General features: G+C 39.1%; 1 protein-coding gene across 2 annotated transcripts in view; it reads left to right on the top strand.

The window, feature by feature from the left end:
- Nucleotides 1-13,354: 13,354 nt before the first annotated feature.
- The window catches only part of SLAIN1 (SLAIN motif family member 1), a 63,848-nt gene continuing 55,515 nt past the window's right edge, over nt 13,355-21,687 (top strand). For both annotated transcript variants that reach the window (XM_064369102.1, XM_021675695.2), the window contains exon 1: nt 13,355-14,198. In XM_064369102.1, coding sequence (XP_064225172.1) covers nt 13,582-14,198 — 617 coding nt within the window. In that variant the 5' untranslated portion in view covers nt 13,355-13,581. The remainder of the gene's footprint in view (nt 14,199-21,687) is intronic.

The following is a 21,687-nucleotide window of genomic DNA, read 5'->3' on the forward strand; positions in this document are numbered from 1 at the left end:
GCAAGATTAACCAAGAAAAGAAGAAAGAAAATCCAAATAACCTCATTAAGAAATGAAACAGGAGACATTACAACTGACACCACTGAAATATAAAACGTCATTCAAGGCTACTATGAACATCTCTATGCACATAAACTAGAAAATCTAGAAGAGATGGATAAATTCCTGGAATAATACAACCCTCCTAGCTTAAATCAGGAACAGTTAGATACCCTGAACAGACCAATAACAAGCAGCAAGATTGAAATGGCAATTTAAAAATTGCCAACAAAATAAGTCCAGAACCAGATGGATTCATAGCAGAATTATACCAGACATTCAAAGAATTTGTAGCAGTCCTTTTGACACTATTCCACAAGATAGAAAAAGAGGTCACCCTCTCTAATTAATTCTATGAAGCCAGCATCACCCTAATACCAAAATCAGGAAAGAATATAACAAAAAAAGAAAGCTACTGACCTAATGAACGTAGATGCTAAAATCCTTAACAAAATAATAGTTCATTGAATCCAACAACATATCAAAAAGATAATCCACCAGATTGAGTTTCATACCAGGGATGCAGGGATGGCTTAACATTCACAAGTCAATAAACATGATACACCACCATACTAGGGATGCAGGGATGGCTTAACAAATACAAGTCAATAAATGTAATATACCACATAAACAAAATTAAAAACAAAAATTACATGATCATCTCAATAGATGTGCAAAAAGCATTAGACAAAATCAAGCATCCCTTTATGATTAAAATTCTCAGCAAAATCAGCATACAAGTGACATATCTTAATGTAATGAAAGCCATCTATGACAAACCCACAGCCAACATAATACTGAATGGGGAAAAGTTGAAAGCATTTCCTCTGAGAAGTGGAACAAGACAAGAATGCCCACTCTCACTACTCCTCTTCAGCATAGTACTGGAAGTCCTAGCCAGAGCACTCAGACAAGAGAAAGAAAGAAAGGGCATCCAAATCAGTAAAGAGGAAGTCACACTGTCACTGTTTGCTGATGATAGGATCATTTTCCTCAAAAACCCTAAAGACGCCTCCGGAAAACTGCTAGAACTGATAAAAGAATTCAGCAAAGTTTCCAGATACAAGATTGATGGACACAAATAAGTGGCTCTTCTATACACCAACAGCAGCCAACTAGAGAATCAAGTCAAGAACTCAACCCTTTTTACATTAGTTGCAAAAATATAAAATAAAATACTTAGGAATATACCTAACCAAGGAAGTGAAAGACCTCTACAAGGAAACTACAAAACACTGCTGAAAGAAATAACAGAGGACACAAACCACTGGATACACATCCCATGCTCATGGATGGGTAGAATCAATATTGTGAAAATGACCATACTTCTAAAAGCAATCTACAATTTCAACAAAATCCCCATCAAAATACCACTATCATTCTTCACAGAATTAGAAAAGACAATCCTAAAATTCATACAGAACCAAAAGCAAGACTAAGCAAAAAGAACCAATCTGGAGGCATCACACTGCCTCGCACTACTAGTGATGGTATAAAAATATGCACATAGACCGATGGAACAGAATAGAGAATCCAGAAAGAAACCCAAATGCTTACAGCCAACTGATCTTTCTTCACAAAGCAAACAAGAACATAAAGTGGGAAAGAACACCCTTTCCAACAAATGGTGCTGGGAGAATTGGCTAACCGCATGTCGGAGAATGAAACTGAATCCTCATCTCTCACCTTATACAAAAATCAACTCAAGATGGATTAAGGACTTAAATCTAAGACCTGAAACTATAAAAATTCTAGAAGATAACATTGGAAAAACCCTTCTAGACATTGGCTTAGTCAAGGATTTCATGACCGAATACCCAAAAGCAAATGCAATAAAAACAAAGATAAATAGATGGGACTTAATTAAACTAAAGAGTTTTGCACAGCAAAAAGAGCAGTCAGCAGAGTAAACAGACAACCCACAGAGTGGAACAAAATCTTCACAAGCTATACATCTGAAAAGAACTAGTATCCAGAATCCACAACAAAATCAAACAAATCAGTAAGAAAAAAACAAACAATCCCATCAAAAAGTGGGCCAAGAACATGAATAGACAATTCTCAAAAGAAGATATAAAAATGGCAAACAAACATTTGAAAAAATGCTCAATATCACTAATGATCCTCTTCTTCTTTGAGTGAGGATGAGGCATACTGATTAAGGAAATGCTGGTTAAGGAAATACCACCTTACTCCTTCAAGAATGGCCATAATCAAAAAATCAAAAAAGAGTAGATGTTGGCATGGATGCAGTGCTCAGGGAACATTTCTACACTGCTGGTGAAAATGTAAACTGGTACAGCCCTTATGGAAAACAGTGTGGATATTCCTTAAAGAACTAAAAGTAGAACTACCATTTGATCCAGCAATCCCACTACTGGGTATCTACCCAGAGGAAAGGAAGTCATTATATGAAAAAGATACTTGCACACACACGTTTATAGTAGCACAATGTGCAATTGCAAAATTGTAGAACCAACCCAAATGCCCATCAATCAATGAGTTGATAAACAAACTATGGTATATATACATGATAGACTACTACTCAGCCATGAAAATGAATGAATTAACAGCATATGCAGCAACTTGGATGAGATTGGAGATTATTATTCTAAGTGAAGTAACACAGGAATGAAAAACCAAACATCATATGTTCTCACTGATATGTGAGAGTTAAGCTAGGAGAATGCAAAGGCATAAGAATGATAGGATGGACTTTGGGGACTTGGGGGAAAGGATGGGGATAAGGAATAAAATACCACAAATAGGGTGAAATGTATACTGCTTAGGTGTTGGGTACACCAAAATCTCACAAATCACCACTAAAGAACTTATGTAACCAAATATCACCTGTACCCCAACAGCCTCTGGAAAAAGAAATTTAAAAAAGACACATGCACATGTATGTTCACTGCAGCACTATTCACAATAGCAAAGACATGGAATCAATCTAAATGCCCATCAATGATAGGCTGGATAAAGAAAATGTGGTACATATACACAGTGGAATATTATGCAGTCATAAAAAAGAATGAGATCATGTTCTTTTCAGAGAGAGATAATAACTGGAGGTCATTAACCTTAGCAAACTAACACAGGAACAGAAAACCAAATACAGCATGTTCTCTCTTATAAGGGAGAGCTAAATAATGAGAACACATGGACATACAGAGAGGAATGACACACACTGGTGCTTATCTGAAGGTGGAGGGTAGGAGGAGGGAGGTGGAGGAAGGGATCAGAAAAAATAACTAGTGGATACTTAATAACTGCGTGATGAAATAATCTGTATAACAAACTCCCATGACACACATTTACCTATGCAACAAACTTGTCCATCCTGCACATGTACTCTTGAACTTAAAGTAAAAGTTTTAATAAACCCAGTGTATTTCTGGTAATTTCTTCAGCTCAAAAGCATCTCAAGAAAACAATGGAATCTGCAAACTGGCAATACGGATCATTCTTTCTTAATCAAAGGCTAATTGCATAGCTTAAACATATTTACTTGGTGTTATTTAAGATTTAGCATAAGATGTTAAAATACTATAGTTTGTGTGGAGATTCACCTCAGAAGGATGGTAGAATTTTTTTCTCAGAATTAGCACCTTGTAATTCAAGTGGCTTACAAAAATATCTATAGCTAATTCTTATCTCTGCTGTGCATTAACCAGAAGGCTAACATATTTGCAGGGAAACGCTCTTGTAATGTGATGAGACTCACAATGAGTTGGTCTCCTTCCATGAGAAAGGAACAGTAGGGGTCAAGCCATACCCAATTACACCATGGTTCTGCCTGATATCCCTGAACAGTTACCATAGACACTTAGAAGTATTGAAGTAACAGATGGTAAATTTAAAAGAACAGCTTCTTAAAATTTAAAACAAGTCCCTCATCTTCTCAATTTCATTCTTTGCCAAAAAAGGGAGAACAACATCACAAGAATTATTCCAAGCTGTTTATTTTTAAAGTATCATTTATCTTGGATTTCAAAATCCATTACAATTCATATTAAACATTGGGTTGTGTTTTTTGTGGGGAGGAGGGTAAACCAATGCTTCATTTTTATAGGCTTTTCCTAGCTGATGACCAGTATGTGGAAACAAGACTCATGAGGCCACATGCAACTTCTAGGAGGCAGTAGCAGAGAGGCAAGCGGCAACCACTGCCCAATTCACTCTTCCAAACTGATACAGGACATCAAACCACTATCCCTGAGTGAATGTGAAAAAATGTCATCTTTCTTTCATGAGAAAAATGTCTCATGTAATTTATCTTTTAATTTTTGTATAAGAGGGAGAAGTTTAAAGCCATTGCAGCTTCCTCTTATTTGAGTGAGGATGAGGTGTGCTGATTAAGTAGTGTATGGTGTGAGTGTGTGCTTTCTCCCCATGTTACAGCTTCAGTTCAACATTAACCTCTTAATGCCATTAAGAGGAGTGGGGTTAGGATGCAATGTTTAGTTTGTTTAAAAATAGGTAATACAATAGTGTAGACTTCCTGTCAAAATAGCATTCAAAGTTTACACTTTGAATCACTCACAGACCCCATATCCAAACATATAACCGTGGGAGCAAAGAATAAAATAAATAGGCTGGGTGAGGTGGCTCATGCCTGTAATCACAGTACTTTGGGAGGCCGAGGCGAGTGGATCATGAGGTCAAGAGATCAAGACCATCCTGGCCAACATGCTGAAACCCCATCTCTATTAAAAATTCCAAAATTAGCTGGACATGGTGGTGCTCGCCTGTAATCCCAGCTACTGGGGAGGCTGAGGCAGAAGAATCACTTGAGCCCAAGATGTGGAGGTTGCAGTGAGCTGAGATGGTGCCACTGTACTCCAGCCTGGTGACAGAGCAAGACCCTGTCTTGAAAATAAATAAATAAATAAAATAGGATAATACACTTTGTGAATGAGTAACTTAAGAGAAATGTTGGACTGAAGCCCCAGGACTTCCATTCTCAGTATCAGAAGCAGTGAGGATGAGTTCCCAGGTCCAGAGAGAAGCAGAGTGGAGTGGCAAGTCACTCTCCTTCCTCCTTTCTTTTTCTCCTACCCCAGGAAGAAAGGCAGAAAAATAAAAGGTGTTGCCAGTTGCTGGCTAGAGGTGTAGCTTATAAGAATCAGATTACTATAAAATACAGTAGGATGGACTCAGCCTTCAAGACCAAGCCTAGTCAACATGCTATCTAGCTCCAAACTATCCCAATATCATGGTGGAATAAGACCCCTGAGCCATTAGAAAAAGATCTGGGTTTGGACTATGAGTCCTAGTGGCTGGGCTGAGGCAACCACAAAACCTCTAAACAGAGAGGAGAAGAGAGTTAAGAGAAAAATGGCACCAATTCAAGGTGGATCTAAAAGGCAATATTTAAAATAGACCAAGAAAATTAACACCAAGAAAGACAGAAAGTAAAATCAAACATTGGGAAATGTAATAATTTTAGACAAAATAAAAATTTAAGTGTCATTTAAAAAATGCTTTAGAACATGTATGTTTAAAGTTAACAAAGAGATACGTAAAGTGATAGCATAATTCAAGGGCGCAGGGGAAATCATACAAAAATAATTTTTACAACTCAGTAGACTGGAGAAACTCTAAACTGGGGTTATCAAAGTAATGCAAATAGATTGAGGGGTAATACCAATGAATTCACAGAGAATTTAGCATAGAGAATAAGAGGAAACAACTTTGAAAGATTAATTAAGAGATTTAAAGATAGATTGATATAAAGATAGATGTGAATAAACAAGTGAGTGAATAAACACAGACACAACCACGAAATTTCACCCACTCTCCCACCACCACAGAAAAGAATGGAGAAAAAGGCAGACACAACAAGCAGTGAGATAAAAACTGAGAATTTGCGGAGTTGATGAAAGACATCAGCTGTCAGAAAATACACTACAGAGTTTTGTTTTTGTTTTTCCAGGATGGTAGAGTAGAGGCTTTTCTAGCATGCCTCACCCACTTGGAAGAAGCAAAATAGTGTATAGAGATTCATACTGTGGTCATTCAAGAAGAAGCACGGGAATTCAACAGAAATGCAGAAGACAAATTCAGATACTGGGAAAGAGAAGGTGGGCAGGCAGCCTGCATGGTGGGGTCTGGTTAAAAACTGTGAGTCAATCCTCAATACAGGAAATGGCAAGTGAGTGTTTCTCTGTGATCCAACTCTCCACTGGAGAACTGTGCAACCCTGGCCATGGGAGAGGACCTTGACCCTCCTAAGCTCTAGGTCTAACATGGGGAGAAGCCAGGAAACTGAGAAGAAATGGCCCTGGGGAGCCTCCCAAGCATCTTCCCAGGCCTGGGTGCTAACAGGACAGTGCCATTCTTGATGCTAGCTCATAGCAAGCTGTGCAGGATCCTGGGCTTTAGCAGCAGCGGCAGCTGTTGCCATAAGACAGTCTCAGTCTGGATATTGGAGTTCTGGGTTTCAAGCAGAGGAGGGGCCCCACAGCCAGAACTGAGAGATGAGTGAAGTGTGGGCTCCAGCCATGGGCACTGGAATTGGGCACTGGAATTGGGCACCCCTTCTTCACAGGACCATAGCAGAGGGAGATTTGCCTGAGAGGCATGGTTTTGGTCCAGATGGTGAGTATTATAGCTTAGGATGGCCTTGAGGACTGAAGGCAGACTGCATGTGACTAAATGTCCCAACTGGCTCCATTGGTAGGGAAAGGAGAGTGAGCCTGACTGCGTCTAGAGAGTGAGGGAGAGGCAGATCTCATTCCTGTTTATCTGACCTTGGTGGCGGGTCACTTACTCTCTGTTCCTGTGCCTGAGACCTTGTGCAGCAGTGGTTGCTCTGCCCCTTGCCCAGGCATTTCTCCAGCAGCACAGATTTTTTAAGTTAGCGATTTATTTACCGATTATAGCTTGTTATTTTTTTTCTGTCTCCAGTCTTCTAGTAGTATCTGAGAGCTTTCAGACACAGTTTTCCATGTACTAATACAAATTGCTTATAAATACCATCAAGTAAAGCCCAGTGTCTGAAAACAGAGGCATTTAACTGGTTATAAAACTGAAAAACTGTCCTCTATCTTAACTCTCCCTTTTCCTACCAATATGACCATCCCTTAGTTACCAGAACATTTCATCTTTGAACTTTTTGCATTTTAATTTGAAGACAACTACAACTTTCATATTCTACAATTGACACATATCTTCCTTTCTGAAAATAAACAAAAATATTCCTGAAGATAAGAAAAGCATATCTATAGTCACAATGACCCAATCTTTCTCCAACAAGATTTTAATCATTGTTTCTGTGAAGGATCCAGGACAAGATATTATAGTTGAAATACAGATCACTGCTCTATAATATCATTGTTACTCTTTTCTGAAAATTAATTTTGTGCACAGACTATGAAGATGCACTCACTGAAGGTTTGTTTTGAATAAACTTGCAGCAACTTCTCTGAAACTGAATTATAACTTCTAGAATGTGATGATTTAGTGAAGAGAATGGTGCACTCTTTTCTGTATGCTGCCTTCCATTGCAATTTACTTAGATTCCAAGAGTCATGTCCTTGTACCTGTGTCAGATTCTGTTATGAGAACAAAAGAATCCACTATCAGGAGGGCTTGTTGCTCTGCCATGTCACACAGGCTTTCAAATGATTTCTAGATTTTGTTTGTAACACTTAGGTGTGATTGCAATTTTTTTTTCAGAGGAGATTTATAAAAGCTCTGTAAGTTATCAAAGAAAACCAACCATTTTCAATTAAAGAAAAAAATCTACCACATTGACTTTTATGATGAGAGAAACATTTGAGGAAAAAAAGAAAATAAATAATTCTACTTTAGAGTAGATATCCAATGTGAGAGAAGGATAAATCACCGTATTTGTTCCAGCTAGATTCAAATTATACCAAATTCATTCTTCTCTGTAAAGTTAAATTTCAAAAAATAAAAGTGCTTTTACATTTGATATTATTTTTCAAAGTTTAAATAATCGTTGGCACTTATTTTTAAGAGCAAATCTTGTTCAAAAATGTCTATTTGCTTTGAGTAAAAAGGTTTCAGATTTTGAAAAAAGTTTCAGGTTTTTTTTTTAACTTTAAAACATTTCCCAAACCAGTATTGGATCTGTTTGGGTTTGATATAGGTGGTGGCATTGTTTATTTTGAGTATTCTTAAGAGTCGTATTGACATTTGAAGAATCCAAATGGCTAGAAATGCAAAATAGGACAGCGATAATTTATGCTGCTTTAGTCATCTTTTCAGAAATGCACACTGAATGAATAGCCATTGTACTGTCAAAAATGTTGTACCAGCACTGGGAACTTTGTTGATCTTGGAAGCTTACTGTTTTCTAATCTGTGCTTGGTGACCTTTAAAGTTCCAGTAATATTTGCCTGTTAATGAATCAGACTTTGTTCAAGGCATTCCATTGACCGATTTTGCATTAGTCAATAGTTTTTATTTAAAAGCCACAAAGACCAGAGCAGAGTACTCTGCTTGGTGCTGCTTAAGACCTAAAAAGAGAGACTACAGTTTAGGAGCTTGAACTCTAAAGTCAGACTGCTTAGCTTCAAATCCTGGCTCTGCCACTTATGGCTGGGTAACTTTGGGCAAATTGTTTGACCTCTCTGTGCCGCAGTTTTCTCACTTATAAAATGAGAATAATAATCATCTCAAGGAGTTGTTTGACAATTAAATAACTTAATAAATGTAAAGGGTTTAGGACAATTCTTGGAATTTAGTAAGCAGAAAGCTTCTAAGATAAATTGTAGAAAGTTTCTCTCTAATGGCAGTGGTACATATGTGAGCTTCTCATAAAAACAAAACAAATTGACCACAGAGGAAAGGACATTGATTAAGAATAAGAGCTGGGTACTATATGCTAGTTTTCATCCCATGAGAACTGATAAATGAATATCACAGTACTTGCCCTAATGCCTCACCTCACAGCTTGATGAGGAGAAGATAATGGATTCCCCTTCCTTCCTCCCTCCCTCCCTCTCTCTTTCTTTCTCTCTCTCTTTCTCTTTCTTTCTTTCTCCTTTCTTCTTTCTTTCTTCTTTCTTTCTTTCCTTTCTTTTCTTCTTTCCTTCTCTTCCCCCTCTCACCTGCCTGCCTTTCTTCCTCTCTCTCTCTCTTTTAGGGATGAAATATCACTATGTTCCCCTTGAATTCCTGGGCTCCAGCAATCCTTCTTTCTCAGCCTCCTGAGTACATGGGACTACAGACACATGCCTCCGTGCCTGGTTGAAATAATGTTTACTTTCTACATGAAGCCTTCCCAAAATGTTTAGTCAAAATTGCTCCTTCCTGACCACTTCCTATGCTGTTTGTTTATATTTTCATCATGATACATAACACTAATTTTTGCATTATAGTTAGTTTTTATATGCTTCTTTCTCCAACTAGATAAGGTCTTGATGGTAGAGACGTTCTCTTACTTCTTAAAACTCATCTAGCACCTGAATATAATAGACATGTATGAGTGTTTATTTAAAGGGGCTCTTACAGGTATAGCTTGGCAAATCAACAGAATGATTATTATTACTATTATTGTTATTATAATTACCACATGTGACTTTATAGGGTATAATTATGTGGGTTTTGGGCATGAACATGAGTAGTAGAGTTAGGCGGTGTTAGAACGGAGCAACTCAAACAGGGATTTTTTTTTTTTTTTCTGACTTCTTGTATTTCTGTTTTCTCTTTGCATGATCTCTCTACATTAAAATATAACACATTAGGTGCAGAAGTATTTTCCTAGCTTTTAATTGGGTCAGATATAAAATAATTGATTATTATGGGATCTGCAAAAAGCCTCATCTTCCCATGCTGTTCCCATATGATAAATGAGGTTTGTGGAAATAACTATGTTTTTGTCTAAATTCCAGCTAGAACTTGGGGATTTACTTATAGATCCATTTATCCTTTAAAAATTCTTGGGTCTGTCTTGGTGGCTCACGCCTGTAATCCCAGCACTTTAGGAGGCTGAGGCGGGTGGATCACTAGGTCAGGCGATCGAGACCATCCTGGCTAACACAGTGAAACACCATCTCTACTAAAAATATGAAAAATTAGCCAGGCATAGTGGCATGCCCCTGTAGTCCGAGCTACTTGGGAGGCTGAGGTAGGAGAATCAATTGCTTGAACACGGGGTATGGGGTGGAGGTTGTAGTGAGCTGAAATTGCGCCACTGCACTCCAGCCTAGGTGACAGAGCCAGACTCCATCTGAATAAAAAAGGGGAGTATTTTTTTGTCATGTGCTAGACACTGTGCTAGGCAATGAAACCTGCAGGGTTCAAGTCTATTCTGTATGTATAAACAGGAATCTCCATTAAGAGGCATAAGAATCACTCAAACACTGTGGTTCAAATCAACTTGAAAACACAGTTGGGGATCTTTGATCTTAGTTTAACACATTAGGTGATTTTCTTTTCTTGCAGTAACTGGATCTATGAACTTGAATTAATGTAGTGCTCGTATTAGGGTATGTCATCTGCACTGATTGCAAAATTTAAACATATGAATCTTACTCTAGGAGAAATTTTACTCTGGCCCACTAGCAACTGCTAAGAGTCATAATTTTCATGACTGAACTTGGGCAAGTAACATAACCTTGGAAGCTCATTTGTAAAACTGGGATAGTAATATTCTGTTTCTAGATTTCCTTGGATAATTACTTTTATATACTCAAGAAGAACCTATGCTGCTTTTGTGATTCTGTTGCTGGGTCTATTTATTGTTCATAGATACTATTAGAAATATATGTGAAAAATACAAATTAAAATAAGTTGATATTATCTCTTAAAATTCACTAGAGTGATGGTAGTTCTGAAGTGTAATGAATAGAGAGAAATATGCATTTCTTTATCCAGTTTTGAATGTGTGACATGTGGATATTTCAGATTACCTTATGGGGTATCAAATGTATGCTTAAAGCATAAACTTTTAAATGAGACATGCACTTTCATTTTTCATATCTTCTTTGTAGACCTCTGAAATCACCTACATATTGAAAATAAAAAAAATTACAATGGAGCAACTACAGCATGCAATTTCTTTCAAAACACAGAGCTTACTAATTTGCATCAAAATAAAAAAATCAAGACTGCTTAATTAAAACCTTGACACCATCAACCTCTTTAATTATACGTTAAAGAGACTGGCATCCTGGGGATACCAACTTGAAATCAGTGTGCATTTTGAGAGTCTCTACTGTGTGTACCTATGCAATTCACAGAAGGGGAAAGGAGAGGGGCATTAAGAGAAAGCAAAAACATGATTTAAAATTTCCTTGGACATGAATAATTTCACACTTTTAAAACAGGTAGGAAAAGGGCAAATTTGCCTTTTCAGAAGAACAATGCAGACTAGAATTGTAAAACAATGTTTCATCTCTTTTCTATGTCTAAATTTCAATGAATGCTTTCTTTTTCAAGAACAAAGATTTTTTATGAAAATTATCATTTAGAAAACAGAGTTCTAAAGCTTGACTACTGATTGTTGGATGTATATAGACCATATTGGGTAAATGAAGGAGAGGGCTGTCTGTTTTTCTCCTTCTTTAGAGTGTATATAAATTGTGCAGTAAAATGACTGCCTTTCTTTACATCTTAATTCTTGTCTTTACTATTATATGCCTATTCCCAATTTCTTTCGCTAGTGTGGGACCCAGCAGCTCTTTGTTCTCATTGTGTCTGTCTTCTCCCTTTCTTTGTGTTTCAGGGATACTGCTACCCGCATCTGCCACTGAGCATGCGGGGAAAAATCCTTCAATAGATTCTTTACTTAGGACTTTCAGTAGTATTATTCCACTTCTCCACGTTTTGTTGTTAACCAAAAAAATCGTAAAGATAGACCGAAACTTGGAAAAGGGATGGGTGATACAGGTGGTTAGATGGTGGGCTTGCAAGCTGGGACACAGGGATGATTAAGGGTAGTCATCACAAACATTTATCTAATTTATGGAAGCTCTCACCAAGCATGTTAAATGCAGAACATCCTACCTGCACACAGACTAGAAATGTGGATTAACAATTGAGAAGATACAAGTGTTTCTGAGCAGGAAGACACAAAACTGTATCTAAAACTAATAGATACAATGTGTTAGCAGTTCCAGAGAAATGAGGTATATTGTCACATTGTTACAAAGATTGGTATGTAAAGTCCCTAGCAAGGACTTTCACTAGATAGTATATCATCTGAGGATGAAAACCAATGGTGTCGATTTTTCTCATAATATAATCTCAGGTTTTTCTCCGGCTGTGCTAAACACTCAAAATTCTAAGTCAGTATTCACGGAACAAAACCTGATTCAATTCTTCTGCTTAAAGCCTTTTAAAAAATAAAAAGAAAATTTACTCATGGTTTCCAAGTGGTAAGAAACAGCAGGTTAGCAGATGAGATTAAAGGGTGCTGGGTAGAATTCTGACGTTTTCTGTTTTTCCCCGGGCAAGTCTGACTTTAATAGCTCATAAATTATTTAACAGAAGGAGCACTATACAATTTTATTCATATTTCTCCCCATAACCGTTTTTGCCTGTTGCACTCACTGCCCGCATCACCCACGAGCTCTTAGAATGGTTCCTGGCACAGAGTAGGTGCTCAAAGATCTTTTGTTTGGAGAATGAGTGAATATACATAGTATGAAAAAAAAAAAAGCAGTTCTTTTATTGTGGCAAACAATGGTGGTAACAGCCCAAATCTGACTATTTTAGAATAAATACTTAAGTGAACACTTGTCTCCTTAGCAGCTGGCCACTCTCCCTCTTAGAGACAGGGATTTCTTCCTCTTTCTCCTTGGCCTCTTTTCTCCCACCATTTTGTTTCTCTATTAGCAATTGGTACACGAGTGGCGTCGTCCCAAAGCCCTTCTGTTCCCCGTATTTCCTTTTTGGTTTTTAGAATAACGATCTCCAGCCTTTGAGTTTTCTATACGTTTCGTTAGCCAGTGGGTATTAAGTGCTGTCATGGAGCCTAACAGAGCTCTGGGAAGGGAACGAACCAGAGAGCCCAGGGTGTACTGCTCGAGGACCAGCACCTGCAGCTGCTTCTTTGGGAACCTCCAACCCCGGCACCTGGCTCAGAAACCCGGGCAGTTTGCAGTCCCGCCTGCGGCCGGAGGAGGTGCCTGTGGCGGGAAAGTTCAGACCAGGTCCAATCAGGCACCTGGGATTAGGTAGCGAGGGTGGGTGCGGCTCCCCGGCCCCTCTCTGCGCTGCCGGCCCCGCCCACTGGGTGGGCTTCCCCACGGTTCTCCTCCCCCTGCCCCGCCCCCTCGGAGCCCCTCGCCCCGCCCCGCCCCGGGGCCGCGGCTAAAACCCGGAGTCGCCACGACGCCCAGGGGACTGGAGGGACGCACTGAGCATGTGCAGAGCAGCTCGGTGGCGGCTGCTGCGGCCGGAGACGAGGGCCCGGTGCTGATGCTAACCGCCGGCTCGGCCTCAGCCCGCGCGTGGTCGGCCCCCCAGGCCGGGGCGGCAGTGAAGAAGCCGTAGCCTCCCCGTGGCCCGAGGATCCAGCGCTGCGGCGCTCACTCCCTGGCCGCCGCGGCGCCCTCGGGCCCCACGATGATGGCGGAGCAGGTGAAATGCGCCTCCGCGGGGGTCAGCTCCGGAGCGGGCTCCGGGCCGGTGGTGAACGCGGAGCTGGAGGTGAAGAAGCTGCAGGAGCTGGTGCGCAAGCTGGAGAAGCAGAACGAGCAGCTGCGGAGCCGAGCGGCCAGCGCGGCCGCCGCCCCGCACCTGCTGCTGCTGCCGCCGCCACCGCCCGCTGCGCCGCCCCCCGCCGGGGCCTGCAGCCCGCTGGGTCCTCGGAGCCCCCCGGCCGCCACGGCCACCGCCGCGGCCTCGGGGGGCCTGGGGCTCGGGCTGGCTCTGGGCGCGGGGGGCGGAGGCGGCAGCGGCGGCGGCTCCAGCCCCGCGTTCCCGGGCACCTTCTGCCTGCCTAGCCCCGCGCCCTCCCTGCTCTGCAGCCTGGCGCAGCCACCCGAGGCGCCCTTCGTCTACTTCAAGCCGGCGGCGGGCTTCTTCGGCCCGGGCAGTGGCGGGCCGGAGCCGGGGGGCGCGGGGACGCCGCCTGGGGGAGCTGCAGCGACGCCCTCGCCGCCCCCAACGCTGCTGGACGAGGTGGAACCGCTGGATCTGGAGAGCGTAGCCGCCTGGCGGGACGAGGACGACTACACCTGGTACTGCCTGGCTCTGCTCCCTCCCTGAGACTCTGGCCTCGAAGGCTGCGGGCGCCGGGGCGTGGGGGCGGGGGACGAACTGGGGTCCCCTTGCGGCCGCCGGAGTAACTCCCCGCGGTTCCCAGAGGCTGGGGCTGACCCAGCAGGTGTCACTTTCCTCGAGGAGGCTTCTCATGAAGGCAGAAACCTGTTTTCTAATCGCTTCGACTGCAGATGAATCGGCCGCCTCATCTGCCTTGGGTTCTGCTGTTTGCAGATTGTTGGGTCCCAAGCTCCGCGTAGCATTAAATGCAAAATCCATGTCATCTTGTCTTGTTGCTCAGTGCTGCTCTCTTCCCCAGTTTTTTTCGGGGGATGACGGGGGATGGTAGGGGTTGGCCTCTGTATGCTACTGTTACTCTTCTTTCCTTTTAAACGAAGGCTGGACGGGATTTGCATACTCTTCCTCCTCTGGTGGTATCGGAAGCCGCGTAATAATGGATCTCTTTAGAGAGAGGTTCGTTCTTGCAGTTTGAATTTTGCAGTAGTGTGCCCTTTTGCGCTGCATTTTCATCGAAATCTTATTTTCAGAGACTGGCTTGCTTTTTAAAATAGGGTGACCTCACTCGCTTTCCCATAAATAATAGTGCCAATAGAGAGTACTTTTCACGGAGTGGAATGAACAGGTGGAAGGCACTTTTTTACCTGGACAATTCCTTGGTTTCTATTTTTAAAATTAAACTGTAGAAGAAACGCGAGATTAGAGAAGCTTTATTTTCTTATTTCTTAAAAACTTTTTTAGTTTGGTTATGAGAAAACTTGAGACTGACAGCATTTGTTCAGTTGACATCTGGTTAGCACTGTCTACTTTCCATGAATGAGTAACTTTAGGGGGAGGCATCCAATTCCTTTATGATGTATTTTTCTTGCTGCTTGCTCATGGGGGAATAGTCATTTCATGACTGATTTCTTTTGGTTAGTTCCCGTTTTCTGTGGACACCAGACATATGGGATATGTTTCAGGTAAGGTGGAACTTGGGTTCCTGCAAGGAAAATAAGCAGCATTCACCTCTACATTGCAGAGGCGTGAAGAATAGTTGTCTTCCTTTACTTTAGGTCCTTTTTATATAGGACCCTTTCTGTTTTTCCAAGCTGGGTTTTCATTACTTTCTTTGTGTCTCTGTTGCATGATTGCATGGAAGGGAATGGGAAATGGAGATCCTTACTGGTTTCCTGTTGGGAACTGTAGTGTTCTTTTTCCCTTACACTCTATCATCTGAGAGCTCTAACTATAAAGTACATTAGTTAATTGTTTTGATTCAATATTCAAAATATATGGAGCTATGATAAGCCTTTCAGAGGTGTATTCATCATCCACATTAACACTTTTTGGCAGCTGTGCAGGTGGCTCAAGGTGTAAAAAAATCAACTCATCACTTTCTGGAACTTTAAGGCATTCTTTCAAAGCTGGACCCTTATTTCTATAAAGCCCAGGGTGTATTGTAATCTCAGTTTCGGCCTGAATGTGGTACTAGGAAATGCTTTCATGATGGTCATTAGATTTCACTAATAACTCTCAGCTCGTATGCCACTTTCAAATTATTTTAGGTTGATTTAGTTCCTACTTAGTCTTTTCTGATGGTATGTATGTAAACAGTGGAAGGAAACTTGTTTGTATTTTTGATGGGGAGAAACATGGGATCAGTTTCATGCTTAAAATATTTTCACTTTAAAATTGTGATACTATTAGATTAGTAATATATATATTAATAACTTTTCTTCTTTTGAATGGACTTTTATCATATTTAGTTAGCATCCTGCTATTGCTAGTATATTGATACCTAGGCTTTCTTTTTATAGTTTAATTTTGTCCAAATAGCATTGAAATAATCAGCTTTAACAGAAATCACCTACTTAGTGTTATTAGTATATTAGCTCTTCAGATGGTTTGAAGCAAACTAAATTGAAGCAGGTTCTATTTCATTCAACAAGAATGTAGGTGAATAAATCAAAGCCTTGATGCTTTACAAATGTTTCTAGAGACAAATGGCAGAGAATCTTCCTGAAAACAAGCATGGGATTAGAATTCCAGGTGGAAAAACAAGGAGGGTTCATTAATCTTAGTGGGATGGACTTAGACATTTTAAAGTTACCTGATTTACAGGAATATTTTTATTATTACATTTTATGCATCAAGATATCTTTTGTATTGCAAATCTTTGGCATATTGATGAAGAAAATATCAACAGGGTTTAATTTTTAAAGTTTAACCTGCTTGTTAATGCTTGCAGAGCACTCTGAAGTTCCTTTATCACTGAAGACTATAGTGTCTGTCGTGTGGTCTCTCAAATAGAGTGATGTTCATTTGGATTCCCTGATATGTTTGCAGGATGGCAACTTATTTTTATTTCCTGTGTTTAGTAAGAAACAACTGGAGCAGGTATATAGTATCTTATTTTAAAAATATTTAAAACCAGAAGTTATACATGTTCTTTGTAAAAAATGAAAACATGGTCACAAAAATTCTTTCTTGTTCCCAGTTTATTACCATGACTCAGAATTCACCCTGTTAATACTCTGTAGATCCTTCAAGATAAAAAACAAAATTATACAAATCAATATACAAACATATACACATCAGGTTTTTTAAACACTTGCCTTTCATTGAACATACCTTGGACATTTGTCTGTTCATGTGATTTCACATCTCCCAGTAACAATGGCATCATTGTTAGAGTAACAATATTAAGGAACAAGTTACTGTTAACTGTATCACCTACAACTTTTAATGCATTTTTATTATGATTTCATCCTAATGGATTAAACAAAATTTATTTGCTTATTTACTTTGAACAGTACTTCCTGCTAAAATGTCATAATTCAGGAAAGTCTACAAATGTAGATTAATTGCTGAATATTTTAGCTGTTCTTTTATGTAAGTATATCTTTTCTAATAAAACTTTAGAATACACTATTTTTATTAACATCTTGAACAAAATTTGGATTAAGAGTTACTGTATGAGGAAAATTGTGACTAATAGAACCAATATTTCTTTATGATAGTTCATTAGTTAATGATTAACCAGATTTTTGAGATTTTTTTCTGAATAATTATTTAACCTATAAGTAGTATCTTTTTTAAAAAAAAAAAACAGCTTTAAAGAGAATGGTGTGTTCTGCTTTCCATTTTGATGAAAAACTTTGACAAAATAATTTTCGTATTTCTTTGAATATTTATCTCAATTGAATTTTAAGTCTTTAATTTTACCGTAATACTACCTGATTATCTTAGCACAGTCCTGCTGGAATTAAGTGTCTCAGAAAGTTAAAGTTGATGGTAATTCCAGAACCTGAATTCTTAAGTCCTCTTATGGTCCTGTAGTAAAACTCTCATCCTGCTATACTGATTCCTCAGTTATCTTACTAATTTGATAGTCTTAGCTCTCCAGAAGGCCACAGGCTAGAATGGAAAAGGGAAAAGTCTGAGTATCAAGAGCAAATAAAAAGTTCAAAGGGATTAAAATCTCCATGCATACATGGGACACAGTGTGACTGGATGATTTTCCTATCTTTATGGAAGAAATGTTTTTAAGATTCATGTTTCTGTCCCAATGTCACCAGGCTGCGAAGCACCAGAGTACAAACAGAGTAAGTCAGATTGGTCTGAAGTGGCAATGGGAGCCATTAGCTAACTATATGCTAGACCTTCCTATGACCTGTTTCAGCTCTCTTATTTCAGTGTTGAGGGACAGGAGCTCTGAGGCGAAATGGCTTATGTAAACTCTTCTAGTTACTGATAGAGTTCAGGCTAAAATTCAGATTATTTGTTCAGATTTAGAAGTGTTTACATCATTGATATTTTTTCCCCCAGAGCTGGCTGTGTAACTCATTAATGAGTTTATAAAGTCAATTTAGTGAATTGACCAGCATTTCAAAAAAATGAAATGCAGTGGAATACAAAATCATATCTTATAATATAATACTTGCTTTGATTAAATGTGTTTCAGTTTTACACATGTGGAAATATTAAATGTATTTTTGCATTTTGATCAAAGTTAGAAAAACTCTAGACTGAAAGCAAAATGGAGGAAACAGGTGGAAAAGCACTGAAGATAGTATAGTACTCTGAAGATAAGTTAGGTCTTGCACACCTCAATCAGGAAGATGGTTCTATGTGAGAAAATGCCACGATAAAAATAAGCCAGCCAATATAAAATACAGCCATATAAGGAGGCTTTATTTTAGTAGAATGACAATTAGCAGAACATTGAGACTATATAAACAGGATGTGGCAAGGATTTTAAACTTTGCCAACTGTGAAAGACAATAGAAAAGTTGTTAATTATTCAAGGGAAAATGGTGATTTGTACAAATTAAGGAAAATTTAATGAATGAGATATTTATCTTCCACATGTGATACCAAGACCCCAGCAGCTGGCTAACATCATTGCCAATTTTTCATCAAAGCTGTTGAACACCTTGTACTATACATATGGCACAGCTAATTTAAACCACCTAAACTGTTTTTTGCATAATTGATTTTCAGTGAAAAGACCGGAGGGTGCTTCCCTTTCTGACAGTGCTAATTGAAAATGTATGTTTTCCAGGAGCAAATGGTGTTGACTGAAATGTATGACGTGTGTTTGAAATAGGTTAACTTTTAAATGTTGAAGTGAGGTGCTGAAGTAGTTTAGCTCTAACTGGGTGAGGCAGGGTTGGGGGTGGAGGGAAAGTTTGTTATAGGACAGTTTAATAAGTGAAGCTTGAACTTCATGTATCCTTTTAAGAGCTTGTTGGCACTAAGTATTGTATCAGCTATCTAGTTTGATCCTAGCAGGTGCCAGTGACTCAAACGCTGTTAGAACTAAAGATTTGTTGATTGTGCTTATTAGTGTTGAAGTTTCAGCTTTCCTTAAAATAAAACTTGCAGTTATTGGAGGCTCTTTGAAAATTGCTGCATATTACTTTTCAGTGGCAGGTCTAAAAATATATATATATAAAATATATACTTGTATATGTATATATATTCATATATATATATGGCTGTATCACTTGTTTTTTGTATTACCTACAAAAAGATGACTTTATAACCAAATATTTTCAGAATAACTGAGACTTTGTTTTCTAGACAATTGTCATACTTCATTGGAAACATGCAGGGTTATCGTGGGCTTTGTATCATTTTTGGTCTCCTTGCCTATCTAATTTTGGAGCTGTGTTGTACTCAAGGAGTTTTTGGCTATCTGATCTCTGTGCCTAGTTTTTTGTATTATCTGCAAAAACATGACGTTTAGTATCAAATATTTTGAGAATGATTGAGACTTTTTTTTCTAGACAATTGTAGTACTTCATTGGAAACATTAAGGGTTATTGTGGGCTTTTTCTTCTTTCTTTAAATCCAGCTCTAGGCCAAGTCATAGAAATACTATGCTGAAAGCTGTTCTGCCCACTGTTGGGAGACTGATTCTGAAAATGATCACTCCTGTCTTAATGCCATACATTTGTGTGGCACCGCAACAGTTTTATCAAAATAATGCAATAAATAACATGTAAGTGGTTTTTAAAACTCCTCTCATGAGGCTTATTACAGGAAGCAGTCCTCTACTCCCTCCTACTGCTAAGTCCTTCGCATAGGCATCACTTTATACTCTTCTAGCTGTTCTTTTTTCTTTATTTCTAAACAGTCTTAATTTTTTTGATCTTAGACATCTGTGAACTTATTACAGAAGATGAAAACTTAGCTCTCTTCCTCTCATCCTCCTACCGTATCTCTTTTCTCATAATGGTTTTCATGGTTTTTCTTTTATATTTAATGTCTGCATCATGATTATAATTTACTAGCCGAGTCCTGTTAATTGCATGTTACATGTATATTCTCTGACCCCTTTGTTCCTCCAAGAGTTAGTAATGGCCCTTCTTTTCCCCTCTTCACTTTCTTTAATTACCTGTCAGAAATTGTTTCCCCAAACACTCTAAAGGAGCCATAAAATCCCTCAATAAGGTCATACACATTTGTCAATCTGTTAATCTGTTCTTTAAAATTTACATTGTAGTGCTATCCCCTCTGAAACTCTTAATCTCATTGCTGTAGTTTTGACTGTTTTCCCCCCAGGCCGGATGCATACTGCTGTTGCCATGGGAACTCTTTCAGTTTCTTGGTTAATGTGGATTTCCTACTTCTTAAATCCTTTTCCTCTGTGTGTCTTGTATTCTCTTAGGTGGGGCACAGCCTTCAGTAGCTTTCTGAGAAAGGAGACTTGCATGAGAGGTTTGAGATCCTGCATATTTGAAAATGTCGCTCTACCCTTACATAAGATTTGTAGTTGGACTGCCTATAAAAGTCTAAGTGAACCTTTCCCTCATGTTTGAAGGCATTGTTCCATTTTGTTCTAGCTTCTGTTATGTTCTAGTTATTGAGTGCACTGTGTTTGGATATCTAATCCTTTTTGACTTTTTCTTTTGCTTCCTTTATCTCTAGTATTCTAAAATGTCATATTGTACTTTGGTATGGGTTATTTTATTTATTTGGTATGCTGGACATCTAGGGTATGCTCACTTTCACCCTAGAATTGCATGAGACCTGGCTTCCAGTTTGGAAATTTTCTTGCTTTTTTTTTTAAATAACTTTCCAGTTTCTTTTTTTAAGAACTTGTAATAGACAGATGTAGGTCATTCCCTTTGGTTTAATCACTTGATTTTCTTATCTGTCTTATCCTGTTGCTAATCTGTCTTTATTTGTTTTCAGGAGACTTCTTCAACTTGATATTTCAAACTCATTTATTGACTCTTTTGTTTTTGCTATGATAGTCTCATTTTCTAAGCATAAAGAAACTTTTTTAAATCTCTGTGTGTGTGTGCTTGCATGTGTGTGTGTGAATGTAATATTTTTTCTTAGATGAAATAAACTTGTCTTGGAATTTTCATCTGTTCTCTGTGTTTTTCTCTTTGGTTCTTTTTACCCCCTCTACTTTTAGTCTCAGTGTTTCATATAAAAGGAATATTTTACATATTTGGTGTCACTGGTTGTCTGTTCATACTGAAATGAGGTATTAAAGCAGATCTAAAGCTCTCCATGGATGGTGCTCCTTGGTGCGGCTTACTAGTGATTGGATGGGGTAGCCAGCCCACATTCAAGTATCTCTTGGTTTTCTCTTGGGTTCATCTCTTTCTCTAGGCATAAACCTTCTATATGCCTAAGAGATGTAAGCAAGGCAGTCACTTCTAGGAATATAAACAGAGAAATGAGACCAGAATTCTAACTAGTCAGCACGTTGGCTTCCATTTAATCTTTGGTTAAGTAAGGTAGCTCATTTCTCCATCAGCTAAGTTTGGTGCGCCTGAAGTCAGGGCTTCTCTGGATCAGCTTATTCACATAGCAAAGTCTCTTATCTCAGGTTGAGAAGAAGAGTGGGCAGTAGTAGGACAGGCTTTATGGGAGGGGATTTAGAATTCCTGTGGTTCTTTTGGTAGACTTTCAACTGAATTCACTGCTTTCAGTGCCGTGATCATC

Source organism: Aotus nancymaae, unplaced genomic scaffold (genome assembly GCF_030222135.1).
Source record: "Aotus nancymaae isolate 86718 unplaced genomic scaffold, 86718_ANA_hifiasm-v0.15.2.pri h1tg000088l, whole genome shotgun sequence".
In the NCBI taxonomy this organism is placed as follows: domain Eukaryota; kingdom Metazoa; phylum Chordata; class Mammalia; order Primates; family Aotidae; genus Aotus; species Aotus nancymaae.